At 41.9% G+C, this 22,939-nt stretch overlaps 1 protein-coding gene across 1 annotated transcript in view; it reads left to right on the forward strand.

Annotated features, from left to right (window-relative positions):
• The window catches only part of HSPA4 (heat shock protein family A (Hsp70) member 4), a 48,057-nt gene extending 32,216 nt beyond the window's left edge, over positions 1-15,841 (forward strand). Inside the window, exons 12-19 of the mRNA XM_015429184.1 lie at positions 2,440-2,621; positions 3,123-3,215; positions 10,607-10,759; positions 10,893-11,018; positions 11,431-11,538; positions 13,344-13,463; positions 13,839-14,000; positions 14,514-15,841. Of these exons, the coding sequence (XP_015284670.1) occupies positions 2,440-2,621; positions 3,123-3,215; positions 10,607-10,759; positions 10,893-11,018; positions 11,431-11,538; positions 13,344-13,463; positions 13,839-14,000; positions 14,514-14,720 (1,151 nt within the window). The 3' untranslated portion in view covers positions 14,721-15,841. The remainder of the gene's footprint in view (positions 1-2,439; positions 2,622-3,122; positions 3,216-10,606; positions 10,760-10,892; positions 11,019-11,430; positions 11,539-13,343; positions 13,464-13,838; positions 14,001-14,513) is intronic.
• Positions 15,842-22,939: the final 7,098 nt, after the last annotated feature.

The raw sequence follows: 22,939 nt of genomic DNA on the forward strand, positions 1-22,939 counted from the left end.
AGGCTTTCATTGGGCCCTTATGTATGTTTTTAACTGTCTTTCTAATATATACTTATATTTTTGTATATTATAAGTTTTAACTAGGTTTTTAATATTGGCCCTTCACTAGACTTTCTTCTTACCCTTTTGCTTCTTGGACTGACAACACAACAGCAAAAGCCCATTGGGGGTCGCTAGCAATGCTCCCTCTAAGCTCTAGAGTCTTGTGAGCAACAATTCTACTTTGTGAGCTGCTGGCATTAATGTTGTGAGCAAGCAATTTGGCTATTGCATAAATTAGTTTGCTCTGGAGCCATCCTTCCTGAGCCAAGACAAAAGTATGTGAGCCGGAGGCTAAAAAACTGTGAGCTAACTTACACTAACAGCTTAGAGGAAACAATGGGACTCACCAGGTCCAGGAATCTTCAGCAGGAGGCAGCTGCTCTGCTGTCTTGGGCTAAGACTCATTTAGTCTCTCTAAAGGTGGAATCTACTGTGACTGAGTTATCTGGACTCTTGGGAGTGAGTGCTGAACAGCCAGTGGTTCAACTGCTGATGAAGAAATCTGTGCAGCCAGCAATAGAGCTATTCACATCATTAGAGAAAACCAAGCTCCCGTGCTTCTTTCAATCTTTTGCTGTATGGCAGAACAGATGGCTGCCCACACAACATCATGGCTGGTGGGCCTGCTGTATTCCCCCCCCCCCCATTCCATTGCTTCTGAAGATTGTCTTGAAAAAGTAGAAATGGTAGACATCTAAGCTGATCTGCATAGCCCTCGAAGCAAGTTTCCCTTAAGGTAGTGTTCTTGGTGGAAGTTACATCAACTAGAAAGATGTCAGAACTGGGTTACTTTCCATAGTGTAAGGTCCTATATTTGTTTCATAAGGATAAGGTGATAGTTCATATTGACCCTACCTTCATGCCAAAGCTGAACTCACTGTTCCATCAGTTGGCTGAAATGTCTTTACCTTCTTCCTGTTCTAAGCCATCACCCCAAGGTACCCATTGGATCTTAGACAAGCCCTACATTAGGTGCACAAGTTCTTTCAGACAGTTGGATACTCTATTTTCAACCTTTCATTCTGTGATCAAAGACAAAGGTTCTCCATATTTACCCTTAGCAGGTGGCTAAGGAAATGTATAGCGTTAGCAGATTCCTCTCAAGGCCTGCGATTACCAGAAGGTTTTACTGCACATCCAGTCACAGGTGTGCCTTACTTTGGCAATTTTCAATATAAATTCTTCTATTGTCAACATCTGCAAGGGCCAAGTGTCAGTTCATTAGGCATTAAAAATGGACTCTATTGCCTCAACTGATGCAGCTTTTGGGTGGCAGGTCCTACAACCTTAAAGAGAAAGGTTAGCTGGGGGTTCTCCATGTGGTTGGGATGCACTGCTTGGTAAAGTCCCAAATGTCTGCATGTCCTCCTCTCCAAGTGAAAATGGAACCTTGGACTTAATGTGATGGCTCCTTTTACTTGAAGTAGAGGAGAACCCTTTGGACCCACCCTGCTTCAGGGGGGCTGTCCTTTGGATGAGAAATCAATCACTTGCCCATGGCACTGGGGGGGGGGGGAGCTGCTAGGCCAGCCTAGATCTTTTCTTTGTTACTTTGCAGTGTTGTTTCCACAACAGTTTACCATTTTCTCTTCTGTGGTTCTTTGTATATGGTCCAGCTGTAGCTGGTTCCCATGTTTGTCAGTTGAATGTTTTTCGGAGTTAAAGGCCAGGGATTCTGGTATCTTGAGGGACACACCCAATAATGGCTGAGTTGCAGAAATCTCCAAACCGAAGATGGTGGACACTTCCTTCCCACTGAAGTAAAAAGAGCAACCTACTTCCCAGGGTTCATGGGAAGGAAAGTACCCAAACATCTTAAAACGTCTCAAAGTGTTCTCCATTCAGCATCACTTCCATCTTGTCTGCATTCAGCATAACTCTCATTCTCCGTTTATTTGACCATGGCATTCAGACACTAATTCAGCATAGAAGTAGCTGAATTATGAGCCTTTGGCAGTGAAACATTTAGCTATTGATAGCATATTTTAAAGAAAAGTAAAAGGTCACATACCTACTGAATCATTCAAGGAAATTCTGTCATTTCTCTGATAGAAAAGAATGAAACTAATGGAGCGTGATCCCTGACACACGAAAACCCTGCTCCAAATGGTTCAACAAAATATGATTAAACATCCCAAAATAGCAGACTGATCTAGCAAAATTAGAATGAATACATTACCCTGATCACGTCATATAACCATCTTTTATCAGTACTACAGTAGAAAATATTTTGAATGCATGCCATAAAAAAGCAACTAATGCTAAATGAGGAAACTTTACAGGTATAAAAGTTGAATGATGGTAAATGCTGTTTATTTCAACAGTTGATTTCAGCTAATAGCCCTTATTTATAGTTAATTGAATTATTTATTAAAATTTTGGCTGGCTTTCTTCTAGGTCAGTTTTTAGTTCAGAAGGTAACACCGCAAGCAGATGGATCCAGTTCAAAAGTGAAAGTTAAGGTCAGAGTAAACATCCATGGCATTTTCAGTGTTTCAAGTGCATCATTAGTGGAGGTTCACAAGTCAGAAGACAATGAAGAGCCGATGGAAACAGATCAGCATCCAAAAGAAGAGGAGGTAATTGCTATGAGTTGTAATTGCGGAACTTGAAATAGATTGCTTTCTGCTATTGAATCAAAATCCACACAGGTAAATCTGCAGGAAATGGATGTACTTGGGCCTCTGAAACTAGTAAGCTAGTATTCTGACGGTCATGGCCTCTTCTTCAACCTGCCTCTCTTTTGTCTTTGCCTCAACCTCCTCCTGCCTTCCCCTGCCGCCAGTAGCTTCTAAAAGCCAAGAGATTATATGCTCCTGTCAAAGTACTGCACCACCATTTGTCCATCTGAGTGGAGCTCTTAGAACTGTTTATTCTTCCTCAAACTGAAAGGGCTGGTACAGTACCATAAGGAAGCTTCCCTAGTCCTCTGGGGACACAGTATTCTTTCCCAAAATTAAGATAAGCTGTGCTGCTTGGTGATTGGAATAGGGCAAAACAGATTTCCATGTATGCAAGAGAGATTGATATTGTTGGTTGTATTTAATAAGTGTGGTGTTTGGTCTTCTTTCTAATTTCAGAAAATGCAAGTAGATCAAGAAGAGCAACAAAAGAGTGAGGAACATCTGCCATCAGCACAAGCTGAAAACAAGGCTGAGTCAGAGGAAATGGAGGTGAAAATGGTGTAAAATTTAGTTTTTAGATTATTTAAATAACAGTGACAGGTTCACTGAGAAGCTAAGCCTTTTCTAGATCCATGTATTTCCAGATCTTCGACGTGGTCTCTGCGCTTCACACCCATGGGATCTAGTGCGCACGCACTGGATCGATCGGTGCTGTAGCAAGCTCTTTTAACGGATTTTCGTGCCCAGTCCCTCGGGCATGTGCAGGAACCCCACCGCGCATGCCCAGAGGGGTGGGCGCAGACATCCCACCAGTTCCTTTCTTACCGCCGTGTTGAGTAGACCTCTTCTTAGTTGGTCCAATCGGTTTGCTGTTAGCTTTCGCCTCACAGCTCTTAGGAATTATTTCCAAACTTTCTTTTACTTTATTTTTGGTTGTCTGCTCATTCTACCAGGGCTGTCGCGACTTCCACTGCCTTCCTCCAGGGAGTGCCGCTGACGGACATTTGCAAAGCCACTACATGGGCCACGCCTAACACCTTCATTAGGCACTACGCCCTAGACGTCCGTACGAACACCAATACCAACATGGGACGTCACATTCTGTCTTCGGCTACGCAGTAAACGACCTGCCAGCACCCTCCTCCAAGTAGGCCACTGCTCGCTAATCTCCCATTGGTGTGAAGCACAGAGACCACGTTGAAGATAAGCAGGTTGCTTACCAGTAACTGATGATCTTCAAGTGGTCATCTCTGCATTCACACCACCCCCCCTCCTTCCCCGCTGCTGTCAGCTTCTACATTTTTATTAGGAGTTGATTTGCGGCGGTTTGAAGGAACTGGTGGGATGTCCACGCCCACCCCTCTGGGCATGCGTGGTGGGGTTCCTGCGCATGCCCAAGGCACTGGGTGCGAAAATCCGTTAAAAGAGCTTGCTACAGCACCGATCGATCCAGCGCGTGCACACTAGATCCCATGGGTGTGAACGCACAGATGACCACTCGAAGATCACGTTACTGGTAAGCAACCTGCTTTTACCAGTGCTGTAGTCCTAAGCATGTTTACTGGGAAATACATTTCCATTAAAACTACTCCCTCACATAGGAGCTGCAGTGGTTAAAGCCCAGAATTGGAAAATGACTTATGTATGAAGTGGCGAAGTGTAAATAACCAGGTTTATAACTATTTGAGCCAGTTGAAGTTTTCAAGTTGCTTTTAAGGCCAGCCCAATGAAGAATGTATTAAAGTAGTCTAGCATTCAAGGTTACTGCTTGGGCCAATACAGCTGGGTTAGTAGATTTTACATGGGTAAATTATTTCCATGCTATACCCTGTCCAAAATAGGCAGCACAGTTCCCTCTAGAATTGTCATGTAGTATCATCTCTGTTTTATCTGGGTTTAGATTTAGCTTGGTCCTCTTGAGCTACTTAACCCCAGCATCCTGGCACTTACCCAGGAAGGAGGTCGCTTCTTCAGAAGGTTTGTTTAAAGAGTTGTAAAGCTGGGCATAATCATATGTGATTATATCTGCTCAAGAGTTGTGGATGGTTTAATTAGTAGCCTTAAACAAATGTTAAAAAGCGTGGAAGATAGTACAGATGCCTGTGGAATCCCTCAGATTACATCCCAGTAAGCATATTTCAGGGCTGTAGCCAGGATGTTTTGGTTTGTGGGGCAATTTTTTTTCTTGTGGAGCACACCCCTTATGCAGACATTGAAATTTTTTTACTATTTTCTCAAAAAAGTGGGATACAAAAGGAAAGAAGGGGTGGGGAAAGCAGAGGTCATTTCGAGGTGAGGTACGGGGGCGGGGCACATGACGAAGCCCCACCCCCTGCTTCCGGCGCTCATTCAGCCAGGAGGAGGCAGGAGAAGAGGGAGGGTAAGTTGCTTCCTCCCTGCCTCTCCCCGCCCCTGCCTGCCTGGGGCCAGGGAGGGCCTTCGCGGGGCTTCCTTGCACTCCCGCCGGGCCCCTCATGGGGCTCGGCAGTGGAGCTGCAAGGCCGGCGGCGGCGGCCGGGACCGTTGGGGACGGGGTGTGTGGCCTTATGACACACTTCCGGTGATGTCAGGGGGTGTGGCCTTACGACACACTTCCGGTGATGTCAGGGGGTGTGGCATATGCTAATGAGTTATGCTAATGAGTTCCCCTAGCTCTTTTTCTACGAAACGACCCATGGAGGAAAGTATTGATTCATCAAATTTATCAAATATTATCAATTGTTACATACAACAAGTAAAGTCAGAAGTTTAAAAGAATAAACAAGAACTTTCTGAAAATTAGCAATAAATTATTAACAATAAAATGATAACATCTTTAACAGTTAAGCAGACACCTACACTAAAATTAAATAATCGTAAAAGCCTGAATATTATTTTAGTTGTTTGTCTAAATCTAAATTTTATTCTTGCTAATTATTGAATACTGATGTAATAAAAAATAAAGTGTTGAAACTATAATCAATATCTTCATCACTTTTAATATGGTATTCAGATAATTCCAAAACTCACGAAAGGAAAAAATTTAACTATTCCCATAATATGGATAATAAGATTGCCATTTCTGCTAAAAAAAAATCAGTTTATATAATTAGTTAGTTTTGCCAATGTTGCATATTCAGCTAGTTTTTCTTTCCAGATCTCTATTGTAGGACAGTCTTCTGTCTTCCATTTCATTGCAAATATTACTCTGGCAGTTGTCAACATGTATCTAAATAGGTCTTGTGAGGTTCTATCTATATTATCTGGTAGGATTCCCAGTAACATAGTCTGGTTTCATCCAGACATTGGGTTTCTTAAACTGTAATTCCAGGGGATGGATCCCCAGGTCCTACCTGGAGTCTGGCATCCCTACCTCCCATGCGGCTTGATGCAAAACAAAACAAAAAAACCCTGAGTAAATGTCAGCCTACTGGGCGGGTGAGACATGCTTTGCTAGCTGTGGCTTGCAGGTGACATGATCGGACAGTGAGAGAGAGTAGCTGCAGCATGAGATTAGAGGGCGGTGGGCGTGGGGTTTGCCTTGCCGGCTTGTCAGCGAAGAAAGAGAGCATCTGGCAAAAGGGCAGTGCGGGGCTTGGCAACAGGCAGCTAGTGAGAGAGGGCAGGGCTTGGTGGCGGTGAACAGCCAGCGTGAGAGGGCAGTGCACAGCTTGCCGGCAGTGGAGATGAGTGTGTGATAAGTTTTAAAAATGCAAAAAAAAAAAAAATGGAAGTTGGGGGGCCAGGGCTGGGTGGGAAGTCAGGGGGCCGGGCCTGAAGAGGCCCCATTGTAGCTACCAGCCTGGCATACGGTATAGCAGCCACCCTCGGAACTTGGTTTGATAAGCATCATTTCTTTGATCCATGTCCCTACTCTCCAGGTTCTTCAATAATGTGGCATGGTCAACTGTATTGAATGCCACTGAATGCTAACTGTATTGAATGCCACCGAAAAAGCAAGCAAAATTAAAAGGGAAGGCTCCCCTTATTTATGGGGCTTGAAGCCTTATTGAAAAGGGTCAAGGACAAACGAGTCATCCAGAAAGAAACAGAAATTGCTCTGCTAACTACCACCAGCTCAATTCATTTTAATACATCTTTTTTCTGTCCTTCCTCCTAAAGATGTCAGAGCAGTGTACATAGCTTTCAGTTTTCCTTTTTAATCTTCACAACAACCCAGTAGGGTTAGGTTAGCCTGAGAGAATGAGTGATCCAAAATCAGCTGAGAGATTCATGATAGAGTGGAGAGTTGAATATGTATCTCCCATATCCTAGTCTGATTCTCTGCTACATCACACTGGCTCATGCTCCTAAGAAAACGTGGATGAAAACTGGCCCCTAATTTCTAGGAGCTCTTGTCTACAGAATGCTTCTACAACAGTAAGCAGCCTTACCTTATCTTAAAGTTCTTGGGAAGCTCCCTTATTACAAAGAGTCATTGGTTTTTACTAATGGGTCCCTCACCATATTGTGCAAGTTAAGGTTCAACTCCTGGCTGGCTTGTAACTTATGTAATGGGCATTCTTTTTAAAACAGACACATGGAAACAAGGAGTCTCTTTGCCTGTCCCAAAGCAACACATTAACCACGAAATTGATAACCAATTTCTATAGGTTAACAGCCTTGTGACTGAAGAGAGGTCAGAAGATTGTTTATTCCAGGTGTCATGTGAAAATCTTGTATCCCACATGAAGATCCCTCATGTGTAACTTCTAAGATTTTTATCTGAAGTCAGTCTAATCATTTCCAAAACTACAGATTCAGGTGGGTAGCTATATTGGTCTGAAGCCGCAGAACAAAGTTTGAGTCCAGTGGCACCTTTAAGTCCAACAAAGCATGCACACTTCTTCAGATACAGTGAGGGTGGGCAGTAAATTAGCATACAGCATAATGAAGATGTTTAACAGACTGAAGGACCAAACAGGAATAACAAGCTTAGTTACCATTTGTTTGGATTTAATTCCAGGGGAAAGCATAATGAAGGAAATAAATACGTCAAAATTGGAGATTGATGAGCAGATGTATCCTTAATTATGGACTGCTGAGAGTAATTAATAGGCCCTGCCATTACTCTCCATCTCAAACATGGATATGACCTTACAGCATCTTCTTTTTTGAAGTAGGGCAATTGGTCTGGTCCCCAGACCACAGAAATACATTCCAATCTATCATTCCAAATTACATTATAGTCTACCGTTCATTATGTTACATTACAATCTGCTATTCTAATCTATTCCAAATAAATAAAATAAAGAGGATGTATGGCCCTTCTGGGGGATTGGTGAGAATACAGATATAAGGGCTGAGTGAGGTTAGCATATGTAGTGAGATAAGAAACCAATATCTGTTAAGTCCTGGGGATTCCATTGTTCTGAGTGTTGTAATAACTTGCAACTCGGCAATTTTCCTTTCTAGTCTGTTCCTGAAGTTCCTTTGCAATAAAACAGCTACTTCGAGGTCACCCATTGAATGTCCTAGAAGGTTGAAGTTTTCTCCTACAGGTTTCTCAGTCTTCTGATTCTTCATGTCAGATTTGTGTCCATTTATCCTTTGGCATAGGCTTTGACCTGTTTGTCCTGTGTTAAGAACTGAAGGGCATTGTTGGCATTTAATGGCATATACCATGTTAGAAGATGAGCATGTGAATAAGCCTGTGATGGTGTAGTTGATGTTAGGTCCAGTGATCGTGTTGTCTGGGTGTATGTGGCAGCAAAGTTGACATCTGGGTTTATTGCAAGCTCTAGTACCAGTGTCCATGTTCAAATTAGATGTTGTATTATTGTGTTTGAGGAGTTGTTTGAGATGGGGTTGTGCAAGAAAAGGTTTGCCCCTGAGGACTTGTGAAAGAGAACTGTCACTATCCAGTAGAGGTTGTAAGTTGCTGAAAATGCATTGAATTGTTTTGAGTTGAGAGTTGTATGTGACCACTAGTGGTGTTCTGATATTGTCTCTTTGGGGCCTGTCTTGCAACAGGTTTTCTCTGGGTAGGGCGTCTGGCTTTGTTTGTTTCTTGACTTCATCAGGTGGGTATTTTAGTTCCAAAAAGGTTTGTTATAAATCCCTCAGGTGAGAATTTCTGTCTGTAGGATTGGAGCAAATAGAGTTGTAGCATAGAGCCTAGCTGTAGACAGTGGATTGTTTGGTATGTTTAGGATGGTAGCTGGAGGCATGTAGGTACGTTTGTCCGTCAGTAGGTTTCCGGTATAAGGTGGCGTCTATGTCACTTTCAAGATGAGTAAATGTGAAAGAGTCACCATGATACAAAAATAATTGCATATGTAAATGAAATCAGAAACATAAGGATGTACATACTATCCCTTATCCTATCTAATTTAGATTAAAAGATAAAATACAATTTCTGAGATACTCACCAAAGCACTTTCAGAAAGATAGTCTCATAGATCTCACATCTGAGAGATTCAGGGGTGTTTTGGCTATGGCTATCTAATATGGAACCAGTTATATCAAACCCTCATGACCATACCAAAACCTTCCAGTTTATCACTTCTGATGAGGTGAGAGTTCTCTAAGGTTAGAGAGTGTTCTCATAGAAATATGTGTCAAAACTGTGAACTATTAGATCAGTTTGTTTGGAGATTTTTGTGGGCAGTCCATCCATCTCTTCAAAGTTACCTTGTCCCCAAGGATGGGACAGTGAGTACATAGCTGAGAAGGTAAAACTTGTGCATGTTTTGCAAGTTTGAAAGCTAAAGTAAATGGTCAGGCCTGCTTTTCTTCAATACCTTTTATGGACAAGAGTCTGCTATAGTATCTCAGCATTTTAATAATCAAGAATGGCAGAGATCTATACTGCACATAGTGGTCTTCACAACACTCAAGAAAAAGGTCCAGGTAGTGACTTTAACACCTTTGCTGTGTGATCTCACCAAACTGGACTCCAGATTAGATCTGAGATTTTATTAGCAGAGACATCACAGCTAATGGTCAAATTGCTATCTGTCTAGTACTAGGACTCTGAAATTGTTAAGTACTTCACATGAGTTTTCCACCAAAGTTGCTCATGGTATCTTCCAACCCAATTTAAATTCTCCTGGCTGTTTAGCAAACTATGGAACTGTGCTCCTGCCAAGAGAAGAACAGGATACCAAGGACATGGTCTGTTGCTTTGAAGAGCCTAATACTCCAGCCCCCCCCCCCCATCCCCTCAGCAGAGTTGCCATTTAGATTATCAAAATTCCCCAGAGCATTCTGAAACTGAGGCAGATCCATCAGTCTCCAGGGATGGACTTTTGACCCACTGCCCTTGCAGGATCATACCATAGCCACCTTCAACATAAAATCATCCAACTGTGGCACAGGCTGTATTACTTAACCCCCTTTTCATATCACCAGATACCTGGTTAGTAGAAAAGATTAAATCCCTCGTGTGACTCTTTTCATACATAAGGCCTAATACAGTCTGGGACAGTTGACACTGTGGTGGTGTGGCCCAACAAGTCTGCCTCTGCTCAGATACTTTAAGTCTGCAGAAATTTCTCATGAGTTTCTCTAGCACCAGGCCAGAGCCCACCTCCACAAGTTCATACAGGGCACCTACTAATGAGCTAGGTGGGCAGTATATCAGCAGAATATGCTGTCTGTTTCTGAACACAACAGAAATTATACCCAATCAAAGCTGGCAATTGCTTGCATTGCAAATTCATAGCAAAGAGACTCACGGAGAATTATGGTATTCCCACCACCACCACCAAGTTTGGAGTTGGTGAGAGGTTGCATACCCAGCTGGTATTACTTGGAAGAGAATAACATGGTCCAAATTATCCATCCTGGTCTCAGTCAAACATGCCGAGTAAGTTCCATTTATGTCCCTCACCTGTACTACACTTCAGTACCTCTAACGGCCATCTCAAATGACCACTCACCACACCATTGGGTACACTGCAAATCCCATCCTCAAACTGATGTCATGTTTTCTTTTCCAAATTATATTTTTTATTCAGACCTCTCAAGCGGGATCGAAAGACAAGAAAACAGATCAGCCTCCTCAGGCTAAAAAGGCAAAAGTAAAGACAACTACGGTTGACCTTCCTATTGAGAATCAACTGCTGTGGCAAAGAGGAAAGGATATGTTGAACTTATTTATTGAGAATGAGGTAAGCATAAGTATCAGTAGAAGGTTTGGAGAACAGAAATTAGTTTGTCTGAAGCCAGAGTGAAGGGAGCTTGGAATGAGCTCTCAAGAGTTTCTTAACCGAAATAAAAGTGTAATGAATGTATCTTCTACAGGGTAAAATGATCATGCAGGATAAACTAGAGAAGGAACGGAATGATGCCAAGAATGCAGTGGAGGAGTATGTTTATGAAATGAGAGACAAACTCTGTGGCATGTATGAGAAGTTTGTTGGTGAAGAGGTAGGTGTTGCTAATGATGAGTCTATACTTAAGACAAATTTGCTCAGTGTATCAGTTGCCTGGTCTGTAGCTTGTAAAGTATATTACCCAAAGAACACAGCATGACTATGGAGATCTTAATTCATCACTTATTTAATTTAGTATTTCCATATCTTTTGGGCAACATGGAAATCCCACCCCACTTCAACTACTTCAGACTTGGTACCTGCACCAATTCACTACTCTCTCAACTGCCCCAATTGTTTTCCATCTTCCCACTTGCATCCCAACTCTTCTTCTTTGCTTCTTCCTGTCACTTCTCCTGCTAACAGCACACCTGTTCTCTCTTCAGTTTTAAGTGTTGGGATAAGATCCTCATGGAAGAGTAACCTTTACAAATTGGCTTGTATTTCCCCCCTTTTTCCCCCTTCAGGATCGTAATAGCTTTACTTTGAAGTTGGAAGACACAGAAAACTGGCTATATGAAGGGGGTGAAGATCAACCTAAGCAAGTTTACATTGATAAGCTAGTAGAGCTAAAGGTAAGTGGTACTTCAGTATGAACTGTTTAGCTGAAGTTTGACACACATGGGCAGAGGTAGCCCAGTGGGGCATTTAATGCCATGTGCCCCATCAGTTGTGGCCCAGGCCCCACCACTCCTGCTTCCCCTGCCCCTACCTGCATGGAGCACATATTGACTGCTTTCCCCTGCCCGCCGCCCAATTTCACTTCCTTATTCTTGCCTCAGCTGGCCCTGATTAGCCACTCTTGGCACCCATGACCTTGCCAACTCCGCCCTCCCTTCCTGTTTGTTTATTTTCCCATGGTGACTGGTCTTTGAATCCCACACTATGAACTGCAGACTGTAGCTCTTAAAATCCTCTGTTCATCTTGCTTAGTTGTGGTGAGAGAGAGAGACTGTCTCTCAAACTTTCAGCCTGGAAGGAGAGAATAAATTATAGGGGGGCATTAATGTATATCACAGGCAGTGAAACCAAAGCTAGAAAGAAGCCACACCCCTATCTAAACTAGCATGCATTTGAAAATGAGGAAGTGTTCCAAGAACAGCCCATAAACAAAATGTGGGGAAAAGATGGTTACCCTTCCTTTTATCACAACTGGAAATTTACTGTGGAAGGAAAGAGGCAATTCTGGTGGAGTGCATGGCAGTGTGGGGTGTGTGGGCATTGGGTAGAATTCCATCTACTGGTTCCCCCCCCCCTTCTCAGCTCAAGGCCACTTTTGAGGCATCCAACAGAATACAATTTCCCCTCCTAATTCCTGTTTTCAGATTTCAACTCATTTTTTGTGTTTTTATACTCTTGGAGGGGGGGATTGCACATGCTTCTTCCCTGGGTCCATGCTCTGATGAACAGTTATAAACCTGAAACATTTTTGAGTGATAAATGACTTGTCATTATTATTATTATTATTATTGTTGTCTTTATTATTATTACTTATGACTTATAAGTATGCTTATTATTTGCGGTTGTGTACAGTGTTTACAGACAGACACATAATGGGTGCCCCACCAGCAAAACATATGCCCCATAAGCTCAAAATTCTTGGCTATAGCCCTGCACAAGGGTGTGTTCCCATGAATGGGGGAAGGTCTGTACTACACCTTGAAAAGCTACAGTGGAAGCTTTAACTTTACTGTCTCTTAAGTACAATGTGTTCTGAGATTTCTAAGATGATGCAAGCTCATCTGTGTTAATCTTGTTCTGTGTTATAAAAGCTTTAATGGTTGCAGGTACTTAACCAGTTTTTTCATATGTCTTACCTTCTTCCCATCACAAAACTCAAGGCAGTGTACTTAAGATTTCGAAGAGGTCTCTAATAGGAGTACCGGCTAGAAATATACTTTAACTTTAGCAAGTGACCTGTAGTGTGCATTGCAACCATAACCTGGGATTCTTTTTACCCAACTGGCTTTTGCAGCTTTGCTAGACGTATGTCTTCCCGGTAATAGACCTTTTGTCTAACACCTTAGTGATACTTGCACATAGTTGCCATTAGACTATGTATAGCAGAACGAGAACCATCTACAAGTTTTTCTCTTTTTTTGTGGTGGTGCTTCTGTAGTTCTTTATGTTGGTAGAAGCAAACAGCTTATATCTTTGGCAGTGGGAGGAGCTGAAGTACACAGGAGTAATTTTGCATTATGTGCATAGCTGCTGTGTATATTAAACATTGGAAACTGGCTTCTAGAATTTAATACACCACAGGGATATAAATATCTAGAATTTCTGCAATGCAAGGCAGTCTTGATGAATGAATGTACCGTATTTCACAAGTAGAGTTCAGATATATAGCTATGCTTTAGTAAACATCTCTTCAATTCAGGCTGTGGGTCAGCCTATTCAGGCACGATTTCAAGAATCTGAAGAAAGACCAAAAGCCTTTGAAGACCTAGGAAAACAAATCCAACTTTACATGAAAGTTGTTCATGCATTTAAAGCAAAGGTATGTAATCTCTTGCTTCCCCATCTTCATCCTCTTACCTTGGACAGACAATATTTTCAACATTTAAAGTTTAAATTGCAGTGTAGTACTTTTTTTCTATTTTCAGGGTGATATAATAGTCACCTGAATAATACTTGCAAGCTCTAGCTTTCTCTTTTTTATCACAAATCAAGTTTTCAATTCTCCTCTGTAAAACTGTAAAACTTTTATTACTGTGTGATAGTATATGGTGGAGAAGTTTATCAACTCTGATTCCATTTTCATTTTGTTACTTTTATCTGGTTGCTGAGGCTAGTTTTGGATGCGCCAAAAAGATTAAATGGGTACTTGTGTTACAGTATGAGTTGCATAATGACGTAATTTCTTAAAATTTAGGATGAACAGTATGACCACTTAGATGCAGCAGAGATGGCCAAAGTGGAAAACAGTGCAAATGAGGCAATGGAGTGGATGAACAACAAGCTCAATCTTCAGAATAAGCGAAGTCTTGCTTTGGACCCACTTGTCAAGGCGAAGGAGATTGATACTAAAACAAAAGTAAGTAATTCTTTTGGACTTCAAGGAAAAACTGTTAGATTGAGTGGTGTTAACATAATACCTTCTGCTAACTTTATTAGTATTTGATTCTTGAATTTTTTGCACTGTCCTTTGATCACCTCCAGTGCATTTTTGTATGTATGGAAGAAAAGGCATTATGATTGCAGTTGGTCTGTGCACAGTATTTTTATGTTACTGTTCTTTTGTACAGCAAACTTAAGTAAAATGGAGCTGATTTAGCATATTGACCAAGAGAATCGGCTGTGTCTTGGAAGGGCCCTAGTTCAATACCCATGAACTGGAGATTTGGCATGAATCTGGTAGGGGGCCTTAATCAAGCCATGTACTCTTAGCCCCTTCCCGTATCTGCAAGATGGGGGTGGTGATGCATAGTAGGTATTGTAAAGAATTACAATAAGATGAGTGAAGTGTTTTGAAAACTGGAAGTATTTATATATAAGTGTTAGGCTTTATAATATCAGGAAATAAGACTTTCTACTTCTTTCATTTTAGGAACTGATAAACACATGTAATCCAATAGTCACCAAACCAAAACCCAAGGTAGAACTTCCAAAAGAGGATCAAAAACCAGCAGAACAAAATGGCCCAGTAGAAGGCCAGGGAGATAGCAACAGCGGGTCTCAGACAGTGGAACAGAATTCTGATTCAGCAGCTCCAGCATCTACAGAAAAGAAACTTCCTGAAATGGACATTGATTGAATTCCAGCACTTGTTTATATTAGAAATTACGATAAAGCTTTAAGTTGTCAATTTAATGTTTGGAATAAGAATGGGAGCCAAATGGGAACTGCAGTTTGCTCATGATTGCTCTGTTTTTGGGTAGGATTGGTCAATATGAGGCATCTTGACTCTTGGGTAGCAAACTATTCAGTTGAATAAGTTCATATGTTTTGCCATGTGACATTAGAACCTTATTGTAACCATTAGATTTGCAGAAACGGACATAGCTGATCCTTCATTTTAATTATACTCGTGCTGAATTCCATTTTTAAAAAGAGTGAGGACAACTAGAAGAGAACGTTAAACTTCTAAATATGAAGTTGGTATTGTGGATTGCAGCAGCATTATATGTATCTACTGAGAGAATGCCAGAGGTGTTTGAAGCTCTGTTCCTAGTGGGGGGGAAATAGAACCAAAGCAAAGTACCAGTTTGAAATCCTTCTGCTATTACAGAAGCCATAAAGGTGTGCTTTCTAGCAGGGATTTTTGTGTCACTGACAGTTAACATGAAATATACTATACCACTGATCAGATTACATGTTTTTGTGTTAAGTACAAAGAACTGAAAGAGCCGGATTATTTGTTTTGGGCTTTTTCAAGGTTGATGTCCACATTCAGTTGTGGATATTAATGTCCCAGACACCACATTAAATTGCTTATCTGATACACAGAGCAGTAAATATGTCTCTTCTTCTATTAGACATGCAAATACATATGCTTATGGTAAATTCTCACCATCTTTATGAAATGTGTAAATTTCTGTTTCTAGTTTAGTTGCTTGTAGATAAAATGAAGATAGACTGCTCGCTGTCTGCTGTACTTATGGATGATTCTGATTAGTTGCTAACCTTGAAGAGAAAATTTGCTTCCTATATTTGACTTTATCTTCCAACAAAAAACAAATCTGGCAGTTTTCTCATGTGCTCTTCGACCCTTTGGCTGTTTTGCTTCTAGTGATAATTGTCATAAACTTGTATGTGTTGAAATTAAAATGGAAACTTCATACACATTGCAAGAAATAAATGCACTGGATTATACTGGATTTTTTTGAACTGTTGATTATGGGTCAAGGAAATTAAATTCTTGAGAATTCGGAAAAGTTGATTCATCTTCCTACTACAATAGCTCTTTAAAAGAAACCTGAAAACCATGTGAGTAACTTCAACTCATTAAACTATTAATAAAATTCTTGAATTTGTAAAGTCATTCATAACAATGGCATGTAGGTTGTACAATCATTTTGATGTGCATCTTTTAAATTAGTTTTTTTGACACTGGCAAGTACTTGTTGGCATCATTGACAGTGTACTAGTGTTTGAAAGCATTACTGTCTTCTATGCACACAGTTGGCAACATGTGTTTAGAAGATTCTTCACATTCAAGAATATCTAGAGTACATTCCTATACTACTTCTGCCTTCCCCTAAATGGCAATTATTGCTGCTATTTTTCTACCTGCTCCATCAACCGCTGCAACTCTTTTAATGAAATAAAAGCTTTAGATCTGCCCCACTGTTTGTCAGCTTTTATTTCTTAGTACCATTTTGGCACAATTTTCCATAAAGCCCAAAGATCTTGCCATTTTCCTGTGCAACAAATGATGAAATAAGTATTTTAAAATGCTGCAAGAAATGCCCTGCCTGTTAACACTAATGTGAAATGGATTTGTATAAACTACTATGCCACTTGCCATAATCTCTGATTTAATGTGTGGTGGAATGAGCCTGCTCTGGTCTGCAGGCCCTGTTCCATCCTGCCCTCCAGGGTTTTTCCAACACCTGGAAAGGCTTTTCTCTTTCTTTCCAGTAACCCGCCACTCCCACCTAACCTTTGTAGGGATTGCCTGCTGGGAGGGTCAGGACTCCCAGCTTCCCTTCCAAGTCTGAGGCCTTGCCTCTGTGTCTTCCGCTTCCCAGCAGCTGGGCCCCCCAGGGACTGTTTACTGCCCTCTGCACCCCTGGAGGAATAGCCACTTGCCAACTGACTGCCTTCCCCAGCCCTCCTTTTAAAATAGCATTACCAAGACCGTGGAGGCCACTGTGGTTCAGAGAACCACTACCAGCACCAAAAGTTATATTTGTTGTTGTTCAGTCGCACAGTCGAGTCCGACTCTTCGCGACCCCATGGACCAGATCACGCCAGGCCCTCCTGTCTTCCGCCGCCCTCTGAAGTTTGCTCAATTTCATGTTCGTTGCATCTATGACACTGTCTAACCATCTCATCCTTTGCCGCCCCCGTCTTCTTTGACCTTCAATCTTTCCCAGCATCAGGGTCTTCTCCAGTGAGTGCTCCCTTCTCATTTGGTGGCCAAAGTATTTGAGCTTCAGTTTCATTATCTGGCCTTCCAGGGAACAGTCAGCGTTGATTTCTTTTAGGATTGACTGATTTGATCTTCTTGCAGTCCAAGGGACTCTCAAGAGTCTTCTCCAGCACCATAGTTCAAAAGAATCTATTCTTCGGCGCTCGGCCTCCTTATAGTCCAACTCTCGTAGCCATGACTACTGGGAATACCGTTGCTTTGACCATGCGGACTTTTGTTGGCAGGGAGATGTCTCTACTTTTTATCATGCTGTTTAGGTTTGCCATCGCTTTCCTCCCAAGGAGCAGGTGTCTTTTAACTTCATGGCTGCTGTCACAGTCTGGTGATCTGGGATCCCAGGAACGTGAAGTCTGTCACTACTTCCACAACTTCCCCTTCTATTTGCCAAGGAGTGATGGGGCCGGATGCCATGATCTTAGTTTTTTTGATGTTGAGCTTCAAGCCCACTTTTGCGCTCTCCCCTTTTACCCTGAGCAAGACGCTCTTAAGGTCCTCTTCACTTTCTGCCATTAGAGTGGTATCGTCTGCATATCTGAGGTTGTTGATCTTTTCCCCAGCAATCTTAATTCCCGCTTGTGATTCATTCAGGCCAGCATTTCGCATGATGTTCTCTGCATATATATATTAAATAAGCAAGGTGACAATATACATCCTTGTTGTACTCCTTTTCCTATGCTAAACCAATCAGTTGTTCCATATCCAGTTCTAACTGTCGCTTCTTGACCCTTATACAGGTTTCTCAAGAGACATGTGAGGTGGTCTGGTACTCCCATCTCTTTAAGGACCTGCCATAGTTTGTTGTGATCCACGCAGTCAAAGGTCATGCTCAAGATCCTACAAGCTAGGCTTCAACAGTACGTGGATAGAGAACTGCCAGAAGTTCAAGCTGGGTTTCGAAGAGGTAGAGGAACTAGAGATCAAATTGCCAACATTCGCTGGATTATGGAGAAAGCAAGAGAGTACCAGAAAAATATCGACTTCTGCTTCATTGACTATGCTAAAAGTTATATAGTATTTATTAAAAAGAAAATGTTCACAAGCATAGTTTTAGCACGGCACCAGATTGAGCAAGGGATTCAAAAGAAATGGGTAAAACGCATTCCTCTATTCCTTTCCCTATACATGCCCTATCAGATGTTAAAATATAGGACAGGCTCCTTAGCTTATAAATTTACAGATCTCTGCAGAGTCACACTTACCTTGAAGCTTCCTTCTTGCTCCCCAGGCCAGCATGTGATTAATGGTCAGCTCCTTCAGACCTCAGTTAAGAGTTCTGTCTGGTCTGATGAAGACAGCACAAGAGCAAGCTTCCTCCTTGCTTCCCTGAGTTTTATCACCTCTCTTTCTCCTCCCACTGACCTGGTCAGGCCAGGTCAAGGAAGCTTTTCCTGATGTCTCCAGAAATTTCCTTCCTGAAGCCTTAGTATTCCTCCAAAGCATTGTTCCCTGCTTTTGGGGGGGGGGGGCTGCCTTGGCCATCTCATTGTCTAGACCTCTTAGCATTTGTATGGAGGTGGGCTGAGGTAAGTCTGCAAAGTAGTTGAACTGACTTCCTCCCTTCCTGCCTGTTGTCTGCCCAGAGAGGGGGGAAAAAACTTTTAAAACTCAAGAGTGAAGATTTTGCTCATTTCAAACCTCGAAAGAAAAAATGCATTCCTTTGCTCATCCCCCTCCAATGGTTTCCTGCAGAAGAGCATCCTTTTACAGAGGGTTGCTCTGCAGCGAATCCAAACAAATCAGTTATAAAACATGTGAAATGTGTTGTACATTAGAGAATATACATGCAAATCATCCAGTATATAATCCCACATAGGAATCGGTCCACTTTTGGAGTCCATGTCCTTCCTGGAAAGGAAATCTGCAACCATGTTGTTGTGTCCAGTATGTTCAGTCTTTATGTTGAACTCCTCAGCCTTCAAAGACTACCTCTGAAGTTTGGTGTTCGGGTTCTTCACAGTCTGCTGCCATTGTAGGATCACAACTCAGAAAAGCCCCAACCTGCCTCTTGGCCTTTAAGGGGTTCCCAACTTGAGACTGCCTCTATCTTGTCCCTCATTGGTGGGATGTTCCTTCTATCCACTCTGTATCTCAAGAAGACCACCTCTGCCATTCCAAACAGCCATTTTTCCAGCTTGATGCAGAGACCTGCCCCTTGGACATTACTTAACACTTGCTAAATGTTCTAGGTGCAAACCCTAGTCTTTGCAAGAAGCTGTGATGTAGTCAATATGAGCCACTGCAAATTTTGACATGACATTTGCCAGCTGAAAGGATACATCTGTGTTCCTAGGTCCAAAATGCAACACAATAACCTCATACAGTCTGGAGTGATGGAGGCAGATTTATCTCTGACTTCTCCCTCGGATTCCATTTGCCAACAGCCCTTACCATTCACTCTGTAAGGGGACCACCTGACAGCCAGGTGAGACCCTGCATCTATTTTGTGCCTAGTCAAATCCATTTCCCTGTCAAGATAGGGTTTCCATCTGTTCACATGAACATCCTTGGTCCTTTTCCCTGACCTTTCCATAAAGACTACGTCTGACATTGCCTATCCAATCCAAATGCACATGAGGCCCTCCCCGTGCAGCTATCAGCTTGTCAATGCAAGAAGGCAGAAATACCATCACCTTGTCATGAAGCTCAAAAGTCAGAGATCCAGCTATTTTTATCATTCCAGCTGCTCTGATTCACCTTGGACTTAACCAGGTTCTCCCTCGCAACACTCATCTTTTTCAGCTGTTCTTAAAAATACATAATACTACCACTGATTTCTCAGCCTCAGGGATCTTTCCATCTCTCCCTTCTAAGAGCCAGCGGTCCCCTGATGTTCCTCCCAAACTCGCCCAGAATAGGAAGAGACTATGAAGGTGCCCTCACCTTGCATCCATTCTTGCCCACTCTCTGGAAAGTCACTTCAGACTTACAACAATCTCTCACATCCTGTGCTAACTTGGGCCGGTAAGAATGCAACAGAGGCTTTGGCCTACTCTTGTTGATTCCCAGCTGCCCAGCACATGGAATGTCATGTCTCAACTCCGTGAATCTTTTCCTGTACTTCTCAGGAACCACAAACAGTCTAATTGCTTCCCAGGACACCTGTCTGCCCTGCTTTCCAGACAACCTGTTCAGAGAGAGTCTCAGAAAATTCCACTTTTTGATCTACAGCTACTTGGTGAACTCGTTCCAGATTAGAGTCACTCTGGACCTCCTCCAGCAACCCCTCTGGTTCCCCCAAGCATCCAGCTGTTTGCTCCTCTGACCCCACACTAGCCTCACTATCATCAAGAACTCCCATGAAATCTTCACCCTCCCTCTCTGTCTCCTCAGCCTGCCTTTCACTGAAGTGAAACAGATCCTCTTCCTCACCAGGAAAATCCACAGCCTCCTGCTGCATCTGAGTGGAACTGCACCTTTCCCACTCTTGGGAGACCCCTCCCTAAGGGTTTGAGATGTAGTGTTTTCATAAGTTTGTGTTTGCACTGATGAATCCCGTGAAGTTTGAGCACCCAGAAACAATTGCTAACACTACTGCCATTTGAGCATAGTTAATTTGGGTAGTTGCCAACGTTTTTGAAGAATATTTTAAAATGGAGCCTTTTCATAACAATACAGAAATTCTTTAGAACTATTATTCATTGAAAGTTGCTTTTTTTTTTTGCATCGCAATATTTCAGTATATGTGTTCAACTATTTAAATGCTCTTTCATGGCTGAGCATCCAGTAAAACACAACTTGGACCAATAATTCTCCTAATAAGGACCTCACAGTTGCTGTATTTGGAAATAACTGCTAGATAACTGACTATTGAGAGTCTTTATTAGATATCCCTTAAACAAATACTTCACTGATGGCTTCTATTTAGTTATAGCAGGAGTTAATTAGAGCCAGTGGGATATAGTGGTGAAGAGTATTGGATTAGGATCTGGGAGACCTGGGTTCAAATCCCCACTAATCCATGGAAACTTGCTGGGTGGCCTTGGGCCAGTCATAGTCTCCAAGCCTAACCTACCTCACAGGGTTGATATGAAGATAAAATGGAGGAGAGGAGAATGATGTAAGAGGCTTTGGGTCCCTATTGAGGAGAGAGGCATGGATAGATGAATAAAAATTAATCAGAGGAGAATTAATGAATTCTACAGTTCAAGTAAAAGCCATCAATGAAATGTATTGTCCAAAGAACAAACCTGCTTTAAAAAGATTACTCAGAGGAAGATTCAAGGTATTTTGTTTCTGACAAAGCAAACTCCCATTTCTTATAGTCAGCTTCAGAATCCTCTTTCAACTCCTGTTTAGACTTTGTTCCACTTTCTCATGTTCATGCTTCATCTTTCTTCACACTATATTTTCTGTATTATCCTGTGATACTGTCAACATCATCAAATATCTGTTGGAACAATTTTTTCTGTATTTTTGGTGCTGAAGGCATAACAAATGGCAATCTTGTAAATCTGTACTTGCCAAGAGAACTATTGAATGTACACAGCACAGCACACTTATCATCCAGCTAGATTTCCTTCTGGTTTGCCTCCCGCTCAGATTCTTCCTCTTTCCTCCATTCTTAAATCTGCTGCCTCCTTCTGCCCACATCTCATCTTGCTCTGGCTTTTCCTTTATTGTGCCCCATTGACTGGCTCCTGCTTTCTTAAGATATCCAGTTCAAGTTACTACTTTTGTCCTTAAATATATTCATTTTTTGTAGCTTTATCCTCTTCTCTTTAGTTGTTTTCTTGCCGTCTTTATTCTGCCCAGGCTTTTCCTTGGCTAGACCTTCAGGTTACTTCTGTCTCACGCCCTGTCCTTTCTTTCTTGGTGCCCCTTTCTCAGGCTTTTATTGCCTTCTCATATCCACATTTTCCCTTCCTGGCAAGTCTTTAAATAGCTCCTGAAAAATCTGTCTACTGTTCTGTGATGCTGAGGTTTAATCTTTCCCTTTTGTAACCCTTCCCTTTTCCTTGCAGCCTTATGTTTCTTTAGAGTATACGCTTTACAGCCAAGACAGGTTATTATTACTATTAATTACTTTTCATCTTGTTTTTAAGGTACTTATTTTCCAAGAATCCATTAGTGCACTTAAATACTATACATTTTGCTCAGGCTGAGTTTCCTTTACAGCAGGCAGCTGAAAATATTCTTCAAACTGCTCTGTTTATACATTATGGAATGCTCCCTGCTCTCTTTCAGGCATAATTACAACTACTGGATTTAACCCTCTTCAGAGCATGTTCCATTTTGTCTGCCACCTTCACTTTTCCATAGGACTCACTTACTTTTCAATGTTATCCATTAATTCCACTAATCTTCCCAGAGGTAAACCAAAAAGAATACAGCTCAAATTTGTTTTTTCTTTTTTCTCAAAAAACAGTCCCAGGCTCACATAATTGTAGGATAAGGTGTTTTAAAAACACTTTCCCACTGTGTTTTCCCAACCTGAAAGAGCCCAGCAGCAGTGCTGCTGGGGCCAATACACTGGCACTCTGTATGTTATTCCCAGGGCTGTGAAGTTGCTCTGCAGTGTCAATGCAGGTCACAAAAGGGGTGTGTAAAAGTTCCGAAATCTCTCACTCCCCTCCCCAGAGGTCCTGTACATATCTAATTCACTTTTTTTAATTCTTTAGATTCCTAGACAGACAACACCCAGTGCTGAATGTAGTTTAGCCATGCCATGTAAAAACTGCAGGTGTTGCTTATATATGTATTCCAAAGAACTGCTGCTCTGGTAAGCAAACGGCACTGACACACAGCCTTTTAAACTGCATCAGCATCTCCTCAATATTACAGGTCTATTGCTGATTAACTTTACCATATTTTAATTAGGAATAACCATTGGATCCAGAAGATCTCACTTAGAAACTACAAGAGGGGGACCCGCGATACTC

The sequence above is a fragment of the Gekko japonicus genome, unplaced genomic scaffold, assembly GCF_001447785.1.
Source record: "Gekko japonicus isolate JY-2015 unplaced genomic scaffold, Gekko_japonicus_V1.1 scaffold768, whole genome shotgun sequence".
NCBI classification, from domain to species: domain Eukaryota; kingdom Metazoa; phylum Chordata; class Lepidosauria; order Squamata; family Gekkonidae; genus Gekko; species Gekko japonicus.